This window comes from Anastrepha ludens, chromosome 3, assembly GCF_028408465.1.
Source record: "Anastrepha ludens isolate Willacy chromosome 3, idAnaLude1.1, whole genome shotgun sequence".
NCBI lineage: Eukaryota > Metazoa > Arthropoda > Insecta > Diptera > Tephritidae > Anastrepha > Anastrepha ludens.
In genome coordinates this window covers 44,003,448-44,027,609 of record NC_071499.1, presented here as the reverse complement: position 1 = coordinate 44,027,609, position 24,162 = coordinate 44,003,448, and the positions used below count along the sequence as shown (strand labels likewise).

Sequence of the window (24,162 nt, the reverse complement as noted above, 5' to 3'; positions counted from 1 at the left end):
AATACGTGTTCGTTATATAAGTAGAAATCAATTAGTGTTTCGAAAAATCATTTAAAATGTTGTATACATCGATGTGAGATGAATAAAATCAATTTATTTTATACATAACATTCGTGGCTATTTCATTACAACAAAGCTCAAATAAACTTAGTTCAAACTTAAAGTTTAAGCAAGAACATTTATGCAATTTAATTATATTATGGGTAAATAAAATGCAATATAGCGTTTCATTACTCAAACAGCTTCTTTTTTTGAGTTTTATTCAAATTAATTTTTCAAAAAATTGTGTTGCAAATAAATATTTCTTATAAATTATTGTGGAATGCTGCTGGAGTGACAGTGCTTGATCGGATGTAAATCCAGGCCATTCCAGTAACGTAGAACCGACTGTCTTGGAAACATTGAAAAAAAATCTATCAAAATTTGCGGAACTATTTAGTAAATGCAATACTTGTGGAAGGAGTCTTGAAAGAATCGGAAACGTCTAATTCTGGAAGGCTCGCTTTATACTTACAATTGGTTTGAATATTTTATACAATGAGAAAAATTACCAAGAAGGTAAAAACGTAATTTACGACCCAAAAAACGTCCAAATGTTATCAGTATACGAAATCGTCTAAATGATGTTAAAAACGTCAGCCTGGCATCCCTGCTGCAAACAGAACATATCGCACCCTAAATACAAAAGGGTCACAACTCAAAATTTTCCACACTCGAGCTTGACTTGTTTACAGTAGCACAGAAAACAAACTATGTGACATATCACGCTGAAATTTGCCATGTAAGCTTATAACAGTCCTACCAAAAAACAAAAAACTTATTTTTGCCATATGTCATCCGCGGACCGTTTTATTGATAACGTCTCGTTCATATTTGAGCAGAAGGTACATTTTGAGTAGTGACCCTTTTGTATTTAGGGTGCGATATATACATATATCCGGTTCTTGTTGTTGTAGCAGCTTGCAGAAGGTACAAGAAAATGGTAACAAAGTTTTGATTAAAGTATTAGTAATATACACTCATAGACAATAAAATAGCTGTGCAACACTTTGAAGAGTTTGGGCTATTTTACAACCCACTGTATTTTGTAGCCACTCGCAACTTGCACTCTGTTAGCTTAAAATTGATTGCGCTATAAAACTGTATACCAAAAAAGCTTGAAATTTGGTGAAAGGTTGTAGAATTTCCAGTTTTCACAATTTTTGTAAAAAGTTTGGGAACGATTTATCTGGTTTTTGTTGTATAATGAGTTAAGTTTTTATAAAATATTAATAGAGACCAAATAAACAAAAATATAATAGCCAAATATGATCAAATAGTATTAGTAACTCAAGTCCTCTTTATAGAGTTGTAGTAACAAATTTCCTTTTTTCTGGATCATATTCACTAAATACGACAAAGCAAATTATGCATTGAAAAATTGTATAATATTATTTATTGGAATATTTTAGTATCTCAAGTTTTATCACTTAGTCTTATAATGCCTTCATTTGCGCAAACAAATCATCTAAATCCACATTAGTAGTTCCAGTAACTGTTGATGAGTCTGCTGCTGTGTTGTCAGGTGCTTCATAAGCCAAACGCAGACCCGCTACAACATCACTACCAGACACTGTAGGGTTTAAGCCTCCAGTCGCTTGAGCCACTGGTGGCGAGTCATCCACCAACTCAATACCCCACTCATTTGTTTCATGCAGTGGCGCATCGTCTTCTACGACACTTTCTTCCACGACAGCTTTTGGACACGATTGATATTCTTTTTGACGTTCTTGACAATGCCGGTCATCACATTGCGGATTTGGTTTCAAACTCATTCGCGGAAAGAAATCATTCATTGCATTATAGCCCAAATAATCAGATACCTCACCGAAATTGAGCAAATACTTGAGTGTGTTTTGAACCAAAATACCTGCTGTTATTCCCATTGTGGTGGGAAGTGAAGCGGCACATACTCCCTCACGTTTAAGAGTTTTCTCGTCTATATTTTCTGCTACCACTAGAGGTGGAGCACAACCGAAACATGCAGTTTCTCCGGGACGTATAAATTGTATATGCCCTGAAACAGCATTCTCTGAAACGCCTGATTCGAACCAATTCAAGCCGAGTTCATTGCAAGCGGCGTTGATTGCCATGCGAGCTTCAAAATTGTCTACACAACTTAAGACAAGGTCAACTGACGTATTTGGCAGTATGCCACCGTGAGAAATTGTATTCAAGAACTTATCGAATGACTCCACTGTAGTTATGTTATAGTTGTGCGTCTCGATGTGTACATCTGGATTAATGAAGCTTAAAGTGCGAGCTGCGGCCTCTACCTTTGACAAACCCGCTTGATCAGGAGTGAAGAATAGCCGATTCATGTTTGCCAACTCAACTTTGTCGTAATCAAAAAGTATTAGTTTACCAATGCCACATCTGGGGTATAAAGTTGTTCAGTAATTTAAATACTTCCATACGAACAGGAGACTCACCTCGTTAACATATCAGCCGTAACGCTGCCGACGCCACCGATGCCAACTACAGCCACGGTTTTTTCCCGTATTCGCTCATATTCTTTAACAATGCCCATGCGTTGGAGTGCCATAAGGCGACTGTAAGGATTTGAGTCCACTACCTCTGCAGACATTTTTTCAATGCGCTCTCGCGCCGCTCTGGTCACACTGTTTTGCCGCTCCAATTCGACTTTTAGTTCGGCGATTTTCGCCTGCAATTCATCGATAGCAGACATATTTATATTTCTATACTTTAAAATTAGTTTATTGCTCAGTTTTTTCTTTCTAGCTGTTACACAGCTGTTGGGAATTTGTTTGCGTGTCACTTTCGCTGCAGAGGTAAGTTGACAAACTGCATTTTCTATTGTCAAATCGAACTAAGGTGCTCTTTTTTGTTGAGAATACTACATCGAAAGAAAAGCAATTAGAGGCATTCATAGAAAAGTAATCGAGATGAAACGGAATTGTACAATTTCGGAGTATGGTAAAATCTCAAACCAATTACGTGTCGATTATTCATCTCCAAGATCAGTTTTTAAATCTGCCTTTATCGCTCTGTACTGTTACTTTATACGAGTATTGCGTTTTTATGTTATTTGCATAAACATTAGTTTAAAGTAAAATCATATACCTCTATTTTGTACGATGTACCCTATCAAAGACTAAAAGATCGAAATGAAAAAAAAAAAAAATTGAAATCAACCACATTTTTTTAATGCAGTGTTTGATTAATCATATTCAATACTCACTAGCATGGTGTTTTTATTTCTTCAGAGAATATTGGGAGCGTGAAAAATCATGAACTTTATGCCTTGAAACAGAAAGATCTTCGCATAGTACCTGTTCAGTCGGCGAAGGCACATTTCACCAAGATGATGAATAAACCTCCTTAAGGGGACAGATCCCTGTAAAATTTCGAAAAAAAATTTTTTTCATAAAATGTTAATATAATCCTTCAAGAATATGTCAAAAAAAATTTTAGTACGTAAATTTAAGTATTTCTTATATTATAGATCGTCAACCGTGACGATTCTATTCTTTGCGTTCGAGCGGGAGAGGTATTGTATATGTAGTTACGTTGCCGACTTTAGACGCGTTTTTCTCAAAACTATATTTTTCGAATTGGCGTACACGATAACTCGAAAAGTTATTGACCGATGTCCCTGAAATTTTGCATACATCTTTTTTATGATATTACTTTCTATGTGAATTAAAAATTTTATAAAACGTTTCGGAAAAAAAATTTTTCGAAGCAAAACTAGTAGGAAAATTCGCCCCAAAACTCATTTTTTTTAAGCATTTTATTTCGCGTATGTTTTTTTCCATTTTTGCTTAATTCATATAGAAATTATGACATTAATAAACAACAAAATTTTTGGTTTTTTGTATTCAGGTCACTGACGCCGATGCTACAATGCCCGCCGATTGAGAAGCCGTGCTGCGACCTTCCAGGAAGAAATAAGTGTACATCCGCCATTTTAAATGATTAAAGTAAAAGAAAAAATTGATATTATTTTAATGTATAAATAAACTGTATGCCAATTTTAAAAAAAAAATTTTTACTTCTTTATTTTAAATAATTTTAATGAAAATCAGGGAAAATATGGCCGTTTACGGGTATCTGCCCCCTTAAATACAGAATCAGCATAAAATCATAACGAAACATTCGCCCAGCGTTGTGAATGCTCAGTTTTGTCAAGCCAGTTCTTTTCGTGGATACATCAAAATGTTTGCGGCATATAGAAGTTGGTGAAATTATATATAAATATTTTTCTATTACGGTTTGTTCCTCTTTAAGCCAAATTCAGTTCTTGTTCACTTGTTTTCTAAAGTTTATTTGAGGACTTCATTTCATCATCAAACTAAAATATCTCTCCCGAAATCTGAGATTATGAAATAATTCTAGATTATTGCCACACTTTTTTAAATACAATGATAATAATTTATACGAATGTAAAGATAAACGTCAAAATAAAAACTGAATAAAATGGTCGCCGGCAAAGAAAACAGGTTTGCAGACATAATTCTAATAAAATTTTTGTTAAATACTATTAATTATGCACTCATATTACAGAAGGTAGTAATGGTTGCCCAAAGAGTGGGGCCATTTGGACAAAAAAAAAAAACGTTTGGATCATCCTTTGTGATACCATTGCAAGAGGGTGAAAAGAGGTGAAGGAAAAGGACGATAGGACGAACGGGAAAGCTGTGGGGGGGGTTGAGGGTTTGTGGACTATGAACGGTGACTGGTCTGCGGTTGTGTTAGCCTCTTAATGCTGCTGATGAAGTTTATCAGATTTTTGATATCAAGACCCGCTATATCAGCAGGCACAGAAAAGAAGTGAGAACCAAGAATCTTAGTCCCGCGAGAGCTGGGCAACTGAGGAGCAGGTGCTGAGATGATTCCACCTCATCCTCCATACAGCTGACGCAAAAAGGACTCGAAGTGATTCCGAGTCTCATGGCATGTGTACCTCGCGGGCAGTGCCCCGTGAGAATGCTCACGAAATATGAGAGATGAGATTTTGTCATCCTCAGAATATCCCTCGAACGCCTCCTATCCAAACGTGGCCAGAAGGACTTTGCGACCCTGCACGTTCGTGTACTTGCCCAGCGGTCGTTGAGTTGGTGCAAAGCCCATCCTTCCAGGAGTAGAGCGCAGGTTGTCAAGGGGATCCCGACCCTCGCCTTTCGCGGGCACACCGCCTGACATATTACAGAAAAAAGCGTGTGTCCATAGACGCTTTGGTCTTTTATTGCTTATCATAAAATGTAAAATCGATTTTCGCACACGTTTTGCTGCTTTTTTTTTTTGAAACCTCAGTAAACGTCGTGTCCTCCAACTGTTTTTAACTAGCAACCAGTTGCGCAATTAAATTAGCTATTTTCCTTGTCTTTTCTTCATATCGTGAATAATAATTAAGCAAATCAAAATATTCCACCAAAGCAATTTCTATGAAGAAAAACCTTTCAAAACAGTATTGACAGCTGATTGTCAATTTTGCAGGTGGATTTATTGTTAATTACAGGTTATGTGAACGTACTTTAATACGCATAATTTCAATTTCATTTTGTTTGCTTGTTTTAAAAACACAAATATTTAAATCACAATATTACCAAGATATTTTATTAATATTTATAAAGAAATTATTTCTCTTCCTTTTGTTTGCTTTGTTTTATTTGTGGTGATGACGTCAACCGGTTATCAAAATTACCCCGCGCAACAGCTGATTCCCTCAAATTTACTCAGAACCGAATAGCGGTACTTGTGGTGATGACGTCAACCGGTTATTAAAATCGCGAAAAAAGCCACCTTTAGTTTCTGTACACCGCACAGCAGCTGATTCTGTCAAATTCACTCAGAGCCGAATAGCGGTATTTGTGGTGATGACGTCAACCGGTTACCAAAATCGCAAAAAAATCCACCTTTAGTTTCTGTACACTGCGCAACAGCTGATTCTCTCAAATTCATTCAAAACCGAATAGCGGTACGGCGCTATATGACTGTGTTCCCTCAAACGTAAATAAAAGCCTTCAATCATGCCAGTACATTAATCTTATTTTTCTATTAGTAACTCATATTCACAGCTGTATAAAGTATATATCTTGATATTCCGAAATTTAACTTAAAAATAAAGCAATAAATAACCTCACAATGTAAATATGGCTACATTTATGATAATACATATTTATATCGAGTATATACCTATACGTAATGTATATATTTTTCTTATATAATATATATGTATATGCACATATGTTACTATGCTAAAATAATTTATTTCAAAACTGTCTTCCTGGTACTTGGTAAAAATGCAGACATTATTCCAGCAGCTGAAAAGCAATGAAAAATTTATTAATTTTTTTTATAATTTTATTTAATAATTAGTGTTTAAAAACTTACAAAACATTACGAATGCGAGCATTATAAATGGTGGAATACAGCCGAGTGACATGAAAATGGGGAAAAGTATGTTCCCCAATATGGAACCTATGCGTCCGAACATCATTGCCAAAGATACAATCATTGTTCTATAAATTACATAATTTTCATGTGAAAACGAATTAATAAAAAAACAAATAATTTTTTAAGTTTTTTAAAAGAAAAATAGTAAAAAATTTCGTTAAATTCACCTCAAAGAAGTGGGAAATAGATCAACCGAAGAGCTGATTACTGACATAGCTGATATGCTTCCCACAGACACCGATATCGAGATGATGATCAATGTACTCAAAGCGGATATTGAGAAATAAAGTCCAATTGCACAAAGTCCTGCTATTATAGAACAAATTGCTGAAAAAACAGTAATCGATTTGTTACATTCATTCTCTGGATAGGAAAAATATAAAACAAAACTCACCAAGCAACATTTTACTACCAATCCGATTAATTACGAAGCCAGCTAGTAAATAGCCGACACAGCTAGTTATTGCTACCGTTATATTATTGGTATACGAGGCGGCAGTGATAATCTGTTAGAAAATTAAATTAAAATTGAAGAGAAATTTGAAAAAAATTTTAAAAATTTAAAGCACCCTTAATTCCATACAAAAATTCAATTCCATACATAAAACTCAACTCCATGTTTTAACTTACCACTTCACATTTGTTTATTGCTGATTGCGTTATTTGAGATTGCGTCTTGTTAACGCTGTACTCTAAGATGGTACACATTGTAGCATCCTCAGTGCCATGCCTCTGTTCGTATTCCTCAATGGAAGCGAACATTTGTGGCATCCATAGACGCAATGTATTTTGACTGCAATAATTTTTTTGGTTTTTTTTTTTTTAGTTTTAGCAGGAAAACAGAAGGAATTTACAGAATTTTAATTTACCCAAGCAAAATAGCGAAATTTATCAGGTACACTTGCAGAGACAGACCGAGATAGGGTTTTCTAAGTAATGGACGGAGCTGTTGTAATCCCTGACGAAGACTCAATTTTGGCTTCTTTTCCTTTATGGGTAATTTGGGCTTGACAGTTTCCTTTTCTTTCGGTATCGACTCCTCAATCGTGGCTATGCTTACAGTAGATGCATCATCACTCGTCTTCTCAGAGCTGGATTGTTCGTTGATGAGTTCTTTGATCTGTTAAATGATTTCCAAAGCAAAGTGGAGTTTTCGTATTAAAAGTTAAGTTGAGGTTCGTAATATAGGATTAAAATGAACTATATAAGAAATTGAGACATATTTAAAATATGACGCATAGAAAGTGATGGGGCATGTGTTGGTAGAAGAGTTTTCATATATATATTCCTGTTGCGGTATCGAAATTTTGTATTCGAAATCTTAGAGATGATTAATATGTGGGGTATATTCATCTCATATGAGTTCTAAAAACGTTCATTACTGGCTGAGTGACTGAAAAGAAAGATCATATAGCTTGTTGGCAATATCATATTTCCACCGAGCCTGTAATGAACAGCTTCAGCTTGTAACTCTCTTTCGAAATGGATTTAGCTTAACTTTGCTGGCCTAACAGAAAATGCTAAGTTAACAGTGACAATCTTATTACAAATGTATCATTTTTTACAGAATACTCAGACGTAACCAGAGTCGCAACTATACAAACCGGAGAGGCGATTAAGTGGAAGAGTTTTCATATACATACATACAAGGTGAAGTCCAAAATAAACAAGACTGAGCTAAAATAGAAACGACAGGAGCTTTGCTCTGATAACTTCAAGTTTATTTATTCAAAATAGTCCACCCTGGCCTCGATACACTGTTTTTCACCATCTAAAAGCTTTTCGTAAGAGTGTTTCAGGTCATTGACTGGAATGTCCTTCAGGATGTGGGTACAAGTTCCTTTCATGACTAAATGCAATTTTTCGAATAGGTAGAAGTCACAAGGAGCCATATCAGGCGAATATTGTGAGTGATTGATGGTAAAAATGCGATTTCTGGTCAAAAAATCAGTCACAAGAGTGGATCGATGAGATGGTGCATTATCATGCAATAAGCGCCAGCTTCCTCCTTCGCAGTATTCAGGGCGAATTCGACGAATGCGATGCAACAAACGCTTCAAAACGCCAAGATAGAAAATTGCATCGACGGTTTGGCCCATTGGCACGAACGCCTTGTGGACAATTCTCTTGGAATCGTAAAAAAGAGGTTGTCTGTAAAGTCGGTTTACTGACGATAGTTTAACGTGATAACGTCATAAGAAAATACTAATTGAATGGTTGCATTTTTCAAAAGAAAATTTTAATTTTATTTGTTTGATAGATATTTTGTATGGATATAGAGAATGAGTTAACATTAACATAACATAATATACTTTAACATAACATAACATAACATAACATAACATAACATAACATAACACAACATAACATAACATAACATAATGTAGCATAACATAACATAACATAACATAACATAACATAACATAACATAACATAACATAACATAACATAACATAACATAACATAACATAACATAACATAACATAACATAACATAACATAACATAACATAATGTAGCATAACATAACATAACATAACATAACACAACATAACATAACATAACATAACATAACATAACATAACATAACATAACATAACATAACATAACATAACATAACATAACATAACATAACATAACATAACATAACATAACATAACATACCATAACATAACATAACATAACATAACATAACATAACATAACATAACATAACATAACATAACATAACATAACATAACATAACATAACATAACATAACATAACATAACATAACATAACATAACATAACATAACATAACATAACATAACATAACATAACATAACATAACATAACATAACATAACATAACATAACATAACATAACATAACATAACATAACATATCATAACATAACATAACATAACATAACATGCTGTTCAAGCAAGGTAACGACGCATGAGCAAGATAACGACGCATTTTTTGGTGCGTGCAGCTGGCTACATAGAATTATAAGACGTTATCACGTCAAAAAATAATAATATTGTAACATTAAAACAACAGGTATTATTAACAAACTTGGTTTTATTTTAAATTCTTCAAGTAAATCAAATTAATAATAATCAATAAGAAGGCATATGCAAATACAAATAAGTGAATTTATATATGTACATATGCGCATATACATACACATATACGCTCACTTAAGTAGGAGCGAGCAAGATGTGGAACGTTGCCGTTCGTTTGCTTTGTCGTTCGTTCCGCGCTTTCGCTTGCAGTTCATTCAAGGTAACGGCAATGAGCAAGGTAACGACATATGAGCAAGGTAACGGCAATGAGCAAGGTAACACTAATGAGCAAGGTAACGACACATTTTTTCGTGCGTGCAGCCTGTGAAATCGAATTATAAGACGTTATCACGTCAAAAACAAATGAGTATCGACTTGATTTTTAACTTCTCCAAACGCGATTTTTTGGGTGGAGGCTCATCTGGGGCCTTCCATTCGGCACTTTGACGCTTAGTTTCAGGTTCATGCTGGAAACACCACGTTTCATCACGCGTTACAATGTTGTAAAGGAAATTCTCGTCGTTTCTCGCCACTTTAATGAGGTCTTTCGAATGTTGAATTCTGAGCAATTTCTGGTCCTCAGTTAACTTGTGCGGAATGATCAGTTAAAATGCGATAATTCGATGTTTTGGAGATATTCAACTCCGATTCCATGATTTTCAACAATGATTTCGGTTCATTTTTGATAAATTTACGAACAATTTCGATGGAGTTTTCGGTGATCACTGATTTTGGGCGGCCCGTATGTTCATTGTCATTTATGTCCTCATAACCATCTCTGAAACGTGTAACCCCTCATGAACTCTGGCACGAGATAGACAATCATCGCCATAAACTTTTCTCATCAGTTTAAATGTTTCGGTAAACGTTTTACCGATTTTAAAACAAAATTTGATATTAGCTCTTTGTTCGGAAATCCGATGACACAAACATACTGACACTTTAGATGCAATAATTTCACTTACATTCACATACATTCACTGAACGGAATGTCACAAAACTTTCACTGGAAGTCAGCTAGGGATGTAACTTCCGACGCACTAACTCATTAAAAAGAGGGCACCATCAAAAACATTTTTTTGACGCCAGTCTTGTTTATTTTGGATTTCACCTTGTATATCTACATATATTTTCTCTAATATACAAGGTGGCACAAAATTAATCACCCTGTCGGAAGATTTATAATTTTTGCAAATGGCGTTTTAAGCCAATCATATTTGACACTTGTGAAAACTAGACAACTGCAGTGTACAAACAGACAATGAAGTGCGTTAAGATCAAAATAAATATTTCCATCCCTCAAAATATTTTTTTTTATTTAATAAAAAAGTTTTTCAAAAACAAAAATTGGATGATTAATTTTCTGCCACATATACATATATGTATACTAGGGCGGGTCGATTTAAAAATCGCTCATTGCTCTGTGAAAATCGTATTCTAGGGATCAAAATAAGAAACTTTGCCGAAGGAACCATACCTCTAAAACGAATTCTGATGTCCCCCAATTTGGGTCGAACTTTTGGGTAGCTAAAATCAGCTAAATGGCTATGTTTTTTTCTTTATTTATATTTACTTATAATAATAAAGAAGAAATTTATTCAGTCAGAACATATGTAAATGAAAAAATTAATTTAAGTGAGTTATAGAAAAGAAACTAAAAAGTTCGACCCAAATTGGTGGACATCAGAATTCGTTTTAGAGGTATGGTTCCTTAAAAGTTTCTTATTTTGATCCCTAGAATATGATTTTCACAGAGCAATGGGTGATTTTTTTGCCTCCCCACAAATCGACCCGGCCTAATGTATACAGTTATGGGCAGAGAAATAGCGTACTTCGCCACAATAACATATAATGTGACTATTTTTACTGGATGAAGGAGTTGTTGTTGCTGTTAATAATGGGTACTCAACAAAATACTTATCAGGTAAGAAATAAAAAAAAAACTTAATTAATTTAAAATAACTAGATTGCTAGTAAAAGTGCGCTATTTCAGTGTCCAGTTCAAACTGTGATAAATTTCGATATCATTCTAGATATTGAATTATTATTTATTTTGAATTTTTTTCTGTTTTTGATAATACTGAAATAAAAGAATAGATTTGGGACCTATTTAGTCTTTTTTTTATTTTTTTTATAATAGCTTAACTCATTATACTACAAAAACCATACAAATGGTTTTTAAAAACTTTGTGCTCAAATTATGAAAACTGAAAATTTTGTACATTTTCACGAAAATAATCAGAATTTTCAGAATAATTTCTGACATACAGTTTTATGGCCTATTCAATTTTAGTATAACAAAGTGCAAGTTGCAGTCGCTTCAAACTACCGTTGACTTTTCACATTTTTTTGCTGACGGCTTAAAATACCATATAATTATAAAAAAAACATGAAAGTATGAAGGGCGGTTTTGATGTGTTTTGTATTTCGTGCCATATACTTTATTACTTTATAGGTTTAAGATAAATGCGATACCATTGCAAAACTAAATATTACACGATTTATTATACTAGATATTATATATAATATATAAAAGTCAAATCGTATCTACCGTTGATTTCGAACCTAGACCCCCGCTTTATTATGTATAGTACTAAACCTCTTTAAATCCATTATGGGAAAATGTAAGATTAAATTGAGAAAGCTTAAAGAGAAATGAGGATGCGTAAATTAAAATTACCGAATGAAACTTAAAATTTTTAGAATACATAAATTGATATTGAGATATGACAATAAAAGAAATTAAGTAGATCACGCCTTAGTCCACGCAAGTATTTCTTCAATGTGCTCCGGAATTTTAGTATTCTGCACGTAAATGTCCTCAATTCGTGTTTTAGGATGCATTAACACCACTTTTCCATAAAACTGCGTCAGCTTCACGTATCGATAAGTTCGGCTTTGTCGAAATCATCAATGAGAGGTATATTTTCTTTGGAGAGGTATATTTTCTTATTTTGTCCTTTCGGGTGTGTTTATAGGAGCACAGCTTCAAATCGTATTTCATGCGCGGAACTCATTTTGTAAAATTAACGTACGCTTTCTAAATTTCTCAGTAAACTAACAAATTGCACAATGGATACGTCTATTAAGCAGCGTTTACATTTGTTTATACAGGTTCCGGCACTGGAAGTGTACCCCACTTCAGACCGTTCACGCAGCTGATGCGCGTGCATCTGTTAGTTGGCTAAATAACAGTCCAGAGTATTGTTTACAAACGCACGGAAACATTTTGCTAAGAGCAAACGCGAAAAAAGAAAATCAGTAATGGATTTCAAACGTAATAGTAGGATTGCATTATATTTAGCTGGAAAATCACAACCAGCGATTGTTCGTGAGCTCGAGCACCTTAAAGTAAATAAAGTTTTTGTTTATCGCACCATTACTCGTCAAAATGATACTGGTCGCATCGCGAAACGTCATGGAGGTGGTCATCAAATGACTGCAACGTCACGTGAAATGGTTCGAAAAGTGAAGAAGCGACTTGAGCGAAATCCCCGACGAAGCGCCAATCAAATGCAAAAGCGAAAGAACTGAAAATATCTGACTCTAGCATCCGCCGCATGCTGAAAAATACTCTCAAAGTCAAGCCTTACAAGATCCAAAAGACGCATCATCTCACACCAAAGCAGCAACAAGTCAGACTTAAGAGAGTGAAGGAGTTGCTTTGCTTGGCCGAAAGCGGTCAATTTCCGAACATTCTGTTTTCTGACGAGAAAGTTTTTCAAATTGAGCAATTCGTAAATTCCCAAAACGGTAGAGTTTATTTGACCGACGGTTCATACGAGAATTTCAGTCATCGATTGGTCACCAGGAGCCAGCACCCGCCACAGGTAATGGTTTGGGTCGCTGTAACCGCAGATGGGCGCTCTCCAATCGTTTTCATCGAGCCTGGCGTCAAGATAAATGCGAAATATTATCGGAAACGTATTCCGGAGATTGCTTTGAAGCCGTGGGCAGACAAACATTTCGGTGGCAGACCATGGACGTTTCAACAGGACTCGGCACCGTCTCATAAAGCTCGAGTGAACCAAGAATGGCTAAAAAACAACGTTCCGAACTTTTTAACGTCAATGGGTTCCATGGATTGTACCCTTTGGGAAATTTGGGAGAGCAAGGTCCGAACTAAAAAATTCATCGGTTTCGAGGCGCTGAAAAAAGCCATTGTCCGCGAGTGGGCAAAAATATCTGCAAGCCACATTCGAACAGCTTACGAGTCGTTTCTGGACCGTCTCAAGGCCATAGTCAAGGCAAAAAGTAAATTGATTTTTAATTTTGTATTGAATTGAATAAAAGTAATTTTCCAAACTACATTGATGGCCTTTTTAATTGGTTACACTTCGAGTACCGGACGCTATAATTGAACTCTAACTTTGATTTTTGCCGGTTACGCTTCTATTAGACAGACTGTACTTATGTACGTACATATACGTATGACATAAAGACTGTGAATTCTGTGCTTTCTTGTTTGATTTTCTGAAAAAAAACTCACTATCTCAGTTTGATATCACACATTAGCATTTTGGATTTACTTCTCACCAGGCACATTGAACAGGCAGTAGCAGTAAAACAACTGATTTAGTTTTTTGCTATTTACTTAGCCCCTCCAAGTGCATTTATAAAGTGTGCCAGATACTGACTGGAACGTACATTAAGCATAGTGTAGACAGTGTGCCAAGTAATGACTATTAAGTTTTCACATATCCACAATAGACAATTATTTGTATGTGACTGTTTTCGTTTTGAAATTTTATGCCACTTTCATTAACCCATTTTTTAGACCGATTTTTTTATATTTTGCATTTATTTGATTACAATAGCAAAAATATTGATCTATACGAAAATCAAAAAAAAAAAAAAATAATAATAATAATAATATAATAATAACAATGCCACATACGTGGTTTTTATGTAGAAGTACTAAGTGAGCGACTCTGTGTTCCACGTACTGAGTAACGTATCTGTAAAAAAAATCTGAAGGTAGCGTCTTCCTACAACAGGTACTTTCCTTGATTCTGACGTCAGGTTCCTTACCAATACAAAACAAATAGAAGAAGGAGAGCTTGCATGCTTGTGAAAATTTAGTGAATGACTTGGTAATATTGGGATTCGTGAGATTTAAACTAAACAATCTAATGAATTTGAGGTGCTGCGTGTTAAATTGTGAAAGCACAAATGATGATAATAAAGCCTCCAAATGCAACTTTTTTGTCATTTTTATGCGAAAGACATCCTTATAAGAAAATATATATATGTGTGTATATAATTTCTTGTGTTTGGTAGTTTCTATTGCCCTCGCCTACTTTTCCTCTTCAGAAACAAGTAATTCCCCTTCCTCTTGTTTGTTTATTCCTGGAGACTGACGACACAGGGAATTCGGAAGGCGTAACCTGTATTCTATCATCCTTGACTCTGTTTGATTTAATGTGTCTTGATTTTTCCCAATTGCCCTTTACGCATACTCCTTCCAATTTACATTTTTCCCATAAGGGTTTTCATCTAAACGCTTAGATGCCTCGTAAACCAGGCAAACCTCGTAAATGTACTGGCCAGTCATCTCATCATCATTCCTTCGTCTCCGTTGCGTAGCATAGGGCTAAAGTAAAATTTTTTCCATTTTGTGCGATTTCCGGATATATTTTTCACTTGCAGCCAGTTCATTGTTTTGTCCACGGTTGTACTGCTCTTCGATGCAGCGTCGCCAAGAGCCCCTACGTCTGCCTTTTCTGCGTTGTCCTTGGGGGTTCCAGTCCAGCGCTTTTCTGCTAGGGTATGGCCAAGCCATCTCCATTTACGGTCTCTTATTTCAGTTGCAATTGGTTTTTGATGGCATCGTCTATGCAATTCGGTGTTAGGTATCCAGTTGTCTGACCACCAGATACGTAGAATGCGTCTCAAGTAGCGGTTCACGAACACTTGAAGCTCCTGTACGATTTCCGCAGACAGACACACATGGCATAGAGCAGAACTGATTTAACATTGGAGTTGAAAATTCTTTTTGCAGTACTTACACGAATTGTGTAAGTTTAATCGACAATTTTATTGCGTAAATTTAAGTGAATACAAAAAGCGGCCCTGTTTATGCAGTTACACAAATATTTCTCGAGTGTTTGAAAACGCTTAAATTTCAGTGTTTCGTAAGGTTAGGCGTTTAGATGAATACAACTAATATAATCTTATAATTTCTCATTTTGAACTTGCACAGTTGTGGTACATAAAAAACTAAAAAAAAAAAAAAATACGTTCAAGGAATTCAAGGAACCTTCAAAAATGTCTCGAATTTTCCACTCAAAACGGTTTTCACAAAAGTACTATATTCTTCCTCTTAATACACGATTAAACTTTTCTCCTGATCACAGTCGTTATTTTACGTACTCACAGTCTATTTCTATCCCTAGCTGATCATCTTTGTCTGAGCAGCGATACAATTTTCATTTAGTATGGCGTTGAAATTTCTGTGTAGAAGCGTAAAAGTTCATAGAGATGTTTGAGAGTATTGATCGCTCGACTGCTATTTGAGTGAAACCGGATATGACTTATTTTATTCGCCTATTAACTTTTGCAATTCTAACGTTGAACTACAGATTATCTTTGACCGACTGATTTTTTTATAGTTTCTAATAAGAGTACTACTCTACCTAATTTCCGCAACTAACCAGTTTTTAGTTTTGTAATTGTTTAGACAACAAACAGTCGGCGCACTCGCGTATCGGCACCCACGTCACTGTTGACAGCTATGATTTCGAGGTTGTAAGAGACTTCGTATACTTAGGAACCAGCATTAACACCGATAACAAAGACAGCCTTGAAATCCAACGTAGAATCTCTTTTGCCAACAAGTGCTACTTTGGATTAAGTAGGCAAATGAGTAGTAAAGTCCTCTTTCGACGAACAAAACTAACACTGTACAAGGCTCTCATCATGCCCGTCCTAACGTATGGCGCAGAAGCGTGGACGATGACAACATCCGATGAAGCCTTGCTTGGAGTGTATTAGAGAAAGATTCTACGCAAGATTTTTGCACCTTTCCACGGTGGCAACGGCGAATATCGCAGGTGATGGAACGATGAGTTGTAAGAGCTTTACGACGACATAGACATAGCGCAACGAATAAAGATCCAGCAGCCACACATAGATACAAACGCTCCGGCTCTGAAAGTATTCTAAGCAGTACCAGCTGGTGGTGAGAGAGGAAGAGGAAGGCCTTCACTTGGCTTCACTAGGTGTGTCCAATTGGTGCCGGTTAGCACGAGAAAGAAACGACTGGCGCGCTTTGTTAAACTTGGTCAAAATTGCGTAAGCGGTTATGGCGCCAATAAAGAAGAAGAAGAATTGTTTAGTTTAAGGAAAGAAGGTTGAGTTGGTTGTAGCGAACAGGTATATACGTCCATAGTCAAAAGTATTTACACAAAGCTGAAATCGTCACACTATTTACTAGAAAGCCCTTGTTTGTTGTTGTTAAACATCTTTGTTAAAAAAAAAAACTGTTGTTGTTGAAGTCTTTAGAGTATGCAAAGATAAATAGTGCAAATTCAAAGAAAACAACGGTATATTTCACAATCAAGCAAGTGCTTGAATTTATGCCTCCAGGCGACTAAAGTAATTACACTGCATTAACACGTTGAATGCCACGCCGATTTTACATGGTTTGCCCGTGGCGCTAACATGAATTTATTAGTAAGTATGTAAAATATATTATGTGCACATGAAATTTATACACACATTTCTCATATTTAAATAAAATGTTCTATACTACATTAAGGGGGGAAGCTGGTCTAGAATTTTGAAAAAATCGAAAAATTTTTTTTTGTCTTAAAAGGTGCTTTAGGGTCTTAGAAATAATATACCAAATGAGGGATGCCAGCAAAAATGTCTAAATGCCCAAATTTTTCATTCGACGGCAGTGCCTCGCAGGTATGCCCCGAACGCTACTTACAACTTTAAACGCGTTTTTCTCGAAATCACTTTTTTTAAACTGGCCGAAGACATAACTCGAACAAATCTTTACCGATTCTTACGAAATTTTGACAATACATTCGAAATACCTTTCTCCGGAGACGTACGTAGGATTTTTTATTTATATTACATAGTTTTTTTTTTAATCAACAATTTTATGTCGTTCTTTATAGTGAAAATTGTAACTTTTTGTTCAAACGTGCACCATTTCGCGAAAAAACAAAATATCGAAAAAATCCTACGTACGTCTCTTTCTGTTGTTATATAGAAACTAAAAAAATTGTATTTTTTGATCCAGGACAAAAATTAAGGAGTTTACGTCTTCGGCAATGGACCCACTAGAAAAAAAGGCGCCTTAGGAGAACTGCTGGACAGCGGCCATTTTGAAATTAATTCAGACGAAAAATTTTGTATTTGTACCATGAAAGCTATATTATTAAACCTATTTCACAGATTTTCGATTGATTCCTTTGTTGAGTCAAAATAAATTCATAAAATATGCCCATTTTTTGCGCTCTAGACCAGCTTCCCCCCTTAAATCAGTTACACTATTGTAATAACGTAAATAAAATTGAAAATTTTAAAATTTTTAATTTAAGTCCAATTATGTGTTTCTTGCAATCCTAGCCGTGGGGGTCACCGGTGACAAAAAAACTTAGTGCCGGTCACCGATGACCCCCATGCCATTCAACGTGTTAAAAAGTGTTAGTGAAAAAAAACTATTTACCAGTGAGAAAAACCATTTGTTCTGAAAATTAAATTGTTAAAATGGTTAAAACAATCGATGTAAGAATTCAAAGTAACTTCCAGAATAATAGATGAAAACGATTGGAGAGCGCCCATCTGCGGTTAAAGCGGCCCAAACCATTACCTGTGGCGGGTGCTGCCTCCTGATGGCCAATCTATGACTCGAATTCTCGTATAAACGGTCGGTGAAATAAACCCTATCGTTTTGGGAGTTTACGAATTGCTCAATTTGAGAAATTTTCTCGTCAGAAAACACAATATTCGGAAATTGACCGCTTTCGGCCAAGCGAAGCAACTCCTTCGCTCTCTCAAGCCTGACTTGTTCGTGCTTTGGTGTGAGATCAAGCGCCTTTTCGATCTTTTAAGGCTTGACTTTGAGAGTATTTTTCAGTATGCTTCGGATGCTAGAGTCAGATATTTTCAGTTCTTTCGCTTTTGGATTTGATTGGTACTTTGTCGGGGATTTCGCTCAAGTAGCTTCATCATTTTTTTAACCATTTCTCCGTCACGTACGTTGCAGTCTTTAGATGACCATCTCCATGACGTTTCGCGATGCTACCAGTATCATTGTAACGAGTAATGGTGCGATAAACACAAACTTTTCCTACTTTAAGGTGCTCGAGCAAACGAACAATTGCCGGTTGTGATTTTCCAGCTAAATATAATGCAGTCACACTATTACGTTTGAAATCCGTTACTGATTTTCTTTTTTCGCTTTTGCTCTTGACAAAATGCTTCCGAACGCTTGTAAACAATACTCTGGACAGTTAGCTAACAGACGGGCATCAGCTGCGTGAGCGGTATGAAGTTGGTTACACTACGAGTGCCGAACCCTGTAGAGAGGTCGGAATACTAATAAGAGCTATCAAAGAGAATACATCGTTAAGTCCTGTAGTTCTCGCATTGTTTTGAAAAACAGTAAGTGAGGCAACAGTACGGCGCAGATTAAAAAGTACAAAAACTTTTGTTGTACGTAAGGTGATCGACATAAGACCAGCAAACAAATCCAAGCGTCTTACCTTTGCTAAGGAGTACATAAACAGCCAATTGAGTTCAGGCATAATGTGTATTGGACAGATGAGTCCTCACATCAGTTTCAGGGAGTATTAGGAAGAAAATTCATGCATTCACCACAAAACCTACGTAGTAGCGCAGTGCAGCCTATTAACAGATTTGAAAGCAGTTCAGTTATTTTTTGGCGGTGCGTGTCCTTCTGCGAGTATGGAGAGCTCGGGCCCATTAGCGGTACTGTAAATCAAGCCGGATACAGTGGCGTTCTTAGTAATCATGCATTCACTACAACCAACAACCTTTTCTCAACCAAAGACAGGCTTTTACAACATGATAATGCACCATGCCATAACACAACACAACCTACAACAGTTTGAGTGAAGCAAATCAAACTATTCTACCAACTCAAAGTCCAGATCTAAAATTATTGAAAATGTTTGGTCTTTTATCAAACAACAACGTAAAATCAATAAGAATAGGAAAAGACATGATACAATCGAAGAAATTAATGAAATTTTGGATAAGCTGACAATTCCATTTTTGCACCGATTGATTGACTCCATTCTTTCCATGCTACAAGCAGTAATCGATGTCAAAGGCAATGAAACGGAATACTAATAAATTTTCTTACAAAATATTAATATAACATCTTAAAGTAGCATTTATTTTCCCAAACAATTAACTTTTTAATGCAGAGTAATTACTTTTGTTGCCAGGAGGCATAAATTCAGGAGATTTCCTTAGTATGAAATATACCGTTGTTTTCTTTGAATTTACACTGCAACAACATTTTTCAATACTGTTGTTTAACAACAATAAACAATGGATTTGTAATAAATAGTGTTTTGTGTGCATACTTTTGACTATGGGTGTACATATAATACCATAAGTTGAAGTTTGTAGAGTGGATTATCTGTATTGTAGTAGACTATTTGAATTTTAGTTTATTTGTTTCTCAATACACTAAACGAAAATTATTCACTTACCGGATAGTCTTCACGTGGTTTACGATTATTCATCGCATATATGCGCTGGAAAATCCGCAGTGCTTCAGCATTTCGACCTTGTGACATTAAAAATTTCGGGCTTTCGGGGAAGAAACTGAGTAAGGCGCCTCCAAGTAGACAAGGTATAGTGCTAAGTGCCAAAAATATTTGCCACGAATGAACTGTACGAAAAATGGAAAACAAATAAAATTAAAAAAATATATAAAAATTAAATTCCACCTACACTGCAAGCCCAATATCTGGAAGTCCCAATGGCTTGGCAAAACGCCCAGTGCGACTACGGGTAGCAATATGTTGCCCAGTGAAAACATAAGACCCAGTAACATAACAATACGCGAGCGATATTTCTTGCCATGTAATTCGCTTAGGTAACTCATTAGAACGGCGAAAGGACCACACATGCTATGGAAATTGGAAACTTGGTTAAAGAGTTCAATTTTAAAGTTACACAAAAATTTGATATTACATGAATCCGGAGATGAATTTGAAGACCATGAGCTGTATGACATTTTGACTGCACGCTGCACCCAATATGGATATAATGTTAGTCAAATAACCAGAGATGAGCAATTTTTTGCGCCCCTTTGTGTCAGCTACGTAGCCCCATAATATGGCTGAAGTAATCATGCCTGTTGAATATTTTAATCAAAATAAATAAAATAAAACATTTTTTATTATCAAAATTTTAAATGGTGAGTTAACACTACTAATCGTATAACTGCGTAAGCTTATCTTTATTATTTTCTATGCACTTCTTATCTTTGCACCAACTCTAGCGCATATGACAACGGGCTATTAACTTTTTGAAACAAGTTTTTTGTGTTTCTTTTTTTGTGTTTTCGTAAAAGCAAATTTGGAAATTTCTTTAAAGCGCCGCCCTTGAAAATTTGCACACATTGCGTGGCAACTTTAAATTTAATATTTTTTCTTGTCAAGAAGTAGCATTCAAAAGAACCCAGCCCAATTTCCCGTCTGACCGGTCAAATGGTTTTTTGTAACATCCGTTCGAAACAAACGCTCGCGAACTTTCAACACAATCACATAAATCTACAAAGAACTTTGAAATTCCAAGGCTATGATTAATTAAAAAAAATTATGGAAAAACTTCAGTGAAAACTAGAAGGATGAAGTTCGAAAATGTATTAGTAATGTAATAAAATTATAAGTAAACTCAAGCAAACTCATGATGTGTGTTGGATCAGATACGACGGAGTAGGTCGGTGTCCTTTAGAAATTTGTAAATTTTTTTTAATGTTATCTTCAGTGGCATCTTTTAAAAGTTGAAGAGGATCTGTGTTGCTGAAGTGGTGATGCCTTTGAGAAGCAAGTTCTGGGTAGGATACCAGTAGATGATGCACACTGACTGTGGCTTGGCAGAAGGGGCAGGTGTTGGATGTATTACTCTGTAATAGGTGTACGCTAGTAATTATGGTGCGCCCAATACGAATTGATAGGCAGACAATAGATAGGCAGGTTTTGTACGTTTGGGGTTAATGTTCGAATAATGGTGTTTATAGTACGATCACTCACGAAGTAACTTTGTTTGCCGCTGTTCATGAATAAGTCGGTATATGTCGCTAGGTAGAATGAATTCTAATGTGATTGTTGGTGTGATGGAAATGTCCCTGGCAATTGTATCTGCCAGTGGTTACCCTGGATGCCGGAGTGCCCAAGTATCTACATAATTTTGATGCTACTCCGATGGGTAAGTAGTATGTTTTTAATACAGTCGATGATTTTGCTTGATTTTTTGTGGTTTTGGAGGCTTGGAAGCAGGACAAACTGACGCAGCAAGTTATATGTTTACCCTTACTTATGGCGCAGTATTGAACGGCTTGTAATATAGCGGTTGCTTCAGCGGTGAAAATCGATCAGAATGAAAATAGAAGACAGTATGCGATAACTTCCTGATTTTCCTTTACCACTGCGTAAGAAGTGTGGGATCCTTTTGACCCGTCAGTAAAAACCAATTGCCACCCGTTAAATTTATAGTCTGCGATAGATTCGGAGAACTTGGCCCTGTAAACGGCGTTTGGAGTATTATCTTTCCGTAAATTAGCTAGGTCGTTGATAAAGGATTTTTTGCTGACCACCCACGGTGGGTGATTAGTGTACCGCCGAGTGTGTGGTTTAGAGGGCAGTTCCGCATGTTTTGCAAATAAGGCGCAGGTGTGTATGGATGAGTATGTATGAAGTTGCAGTTTGAAATTCTTGCCAATAAGAAGGTTGAGCCTGAATATTTTGTCCTCCATGTTGTCGTATAGAGATGGAAGGCCCGATTCGGCAAGAATCCTTTATGGGCGATGTCGGAAAGGCGCGTATGGATCTGCGCACTGCGGCATGGTAGGAGGCAGCAAGCATCTTTAGATTTTGTTTGGAGTGCAATCCATAAACAGCTAGACCGTAATAAATGGTTGATAGGATGAGGGCTTTTACCACGTTAATCAGTAGAGTTGCGCTAATTAGCACGCGTTTGCTTGATAAGTATTTTATAATATTTAACTTAACATATAGTTTTTCCCTAACATATGTATTTACAGTGCTGTTGGAAGGAATATTTGTGATCGAATATAATACTAAGAAACTTAAGATTATCTGTATTTACAATATTTACCCCATTGAGGGTAAGGGAAGAAGGAGGACACTCCCGTTTTTTACATATATGAAGTATTTTGGTTTTAGTAGGACAGATTGAAGGGCCTGAGAGTAGAGACCAGGTGGATAAAAGTTAATATTTTTTAATTTCAGTAGAATTTTCTCTTTTATTTAATACCCATATTATCATTTTATATTGAAAGGAAATTTTTAATTATTTTTCTAAATAAATCAAATCCTTGAACTTTCAAAGACCTTTCAAAAATTTCTGACGTGTGAGAGGTAAATTACTTATGTATGTACATATTTTATATCTTTTTATTTTTTTTATTTACACGAAATTTTAACTGAGTATTAGTCCCCACCGAAAAAAGTGGCGAACTTGTCGCGTATACCCCTGAGCCTGAAAGGTAATTTGGAAAAAAATATTTGGTTTGTGGCCAAACGCCTTTTTACATTTTTCGTTATATTTTCGGCATTTACAGTCGGATATCGATAACTACCTTTGGTTTAGTTTACTAGGTTTCAGGATGTTACTTTAGGGTGGGACGAACTGAGATTTGGTTGGTAAGTTCTAGGATGGGGTACTTGATCAATGAGGCCAAAGAACAAACTAATTTCCTTTTCGAGTCAGAAACACTGATATACCATACTCAGACATCCGACTGTAAATAAAGAAGATATAACGAAAATTGTAATGCGTGGAGGTCGCACTTTCGACACAAAAACAACAAATTATCAAAATCGCTTTGCAGAAATACTTTAGGTTCAGGAGTGTCTCAGGAGAGATTTTTTGTTTCTTCAAGGCAACTATCAGCAAAGGCCATCAACCTAGAGAGATTAATTTGTAGTTTTACTATTTTGGCTCCTAAATTCGTGATTTTTTTGTGTATTCCGATTTTTTTTTTGTTTTTGCCTATTACATACACACCTCAGAAACTACCGTACGCACATATTGAGAAACACTTTTTTCATTTAGATATCCATACCTACGTAAATAATTGCATTTAAAAGTCCTTTATCGATCAGCGATAATTTGAGATCACATGCAGCACTCGGCAAGATATACGATATCGTTGCAGTCTCGAACTGCGCGGCTATAACAGCGGGTAGTGCAGAAATTAATAACAGAATATTAAATGTACCAAAACCAGCCATATTCATAGCCGTTTCAAAATCCGCTGGTGCATCTTTACTTGACGCTTCTGTTTGCTTTTCATAATTTATATTGAGATCTGTGAGCGTTCGATTCAACTGCGTGTCAGGCACATTGCAGTCGGCTGTGGGAAAATTTCCATTAAGAAAATAAATTTCACAATTCCTTTTCAGGACCACTCAATGCTATT

General features: G+C 35.8%; 2 protein-coding genes across 3 annotated transcripts in view; both read right to left on the bottom strand.

Annotated features, from left to right (window-relative positions):
* Window positions 1-266: 266 nt before the first annotated feature.
* LOC128857837 (ubiquitin-like modifier-activating enzyme 5) lies at window positions 267-2,850 on the bottom strand. The gene is made up of 2 exons (XM_054093620.1): window positions 2,472-2,850; window positions 267-2,415 (listed from the first exon to the last, which is right to left on the bottom strand). The coding sequence occupies exons 1-2, from the start codon at window positions 2,726-2,728 to the stop codon at window positions 1,476-1,478; spliced, it is 1,197 nt and encodes a 398-aa protein (XP_053949595.1). The 5' UTR covers window positions 2,729-2,850; the 3' UTR covers window positions 267-1,475.
* A 3,379-nt stretch (window positions 2,851-6,229) lies between these two features.
* Window positions 6,230-24,162, bottom strand: part of LOC128857835 (synaptic vesicle glycoprotein 2B-like) — a 30,069-nt gene continuing 12,136 nt past the window's right edge. Inside the window, exons 2-11 of one of the 2 annotated variants that reach the window (XM_054093616.1) lie at window positions 23,806-24,096; window positions 20,688-20,850; window positions 20,445-20,623; window positions 20,201-20,382; window positions 7,329-7,579; window positions 7,090-7,252; window positions 6,854-6,965; window positions 6,627-6,786; window positions 6,397-6,524; window positions 6,230-6,326 (exon numbers count right to left, since the gene is read on the bottom strand). In XM_054093616.1, coding sequence (XP_053949591.1) covers window positions 6,271-6,326; window positions 6,397-6,524; window positions 6,627-6,786; window positions 6,854-6,965; window positions 7,090-7,252; window positions 7,329-7,579; window positions 20,201-20,382; window positions 20,445-20,623; window positions 20,688-20,850; window positions 23,806-24,096 — 1,685 coding nt within the window. In that variant the 3' untranslated portion in view covers window positions 6,230-6,270. The remainder of the gene's footprint in view (window positions 6,327-6,396; window positions 6,525-6,626; window positions 6,787-6,853; window positions 6,966-7,089; window positions 7,253-7,328; window positions 7,580-20,200; window positions 20,383-20,444; window positions 20,624-20,687; window positions 20,851-23,805; window positions 24,097-24,162) is intronic. The other variant, XM_054093617.1, reaches the window with a different exon arrangement.

Excerpts from the sequence above, each read along its gene's own strand:
- LOC128857837 (XM_054093620.1), bottom strand. The coding sequence starts at position 2,728 with ATGTCTGCTATCGATGAATTGCAGGCGAAAATCGCCGAACTAAAAGTC. Across the intron at positions 2,416-2,471 it reads ACGGCTGATATGTTAACGAG|ATGTGGCATTGGTAAACTAA; the intron begins GTGAGTCTCCTG and ends TTTATACCCCAG.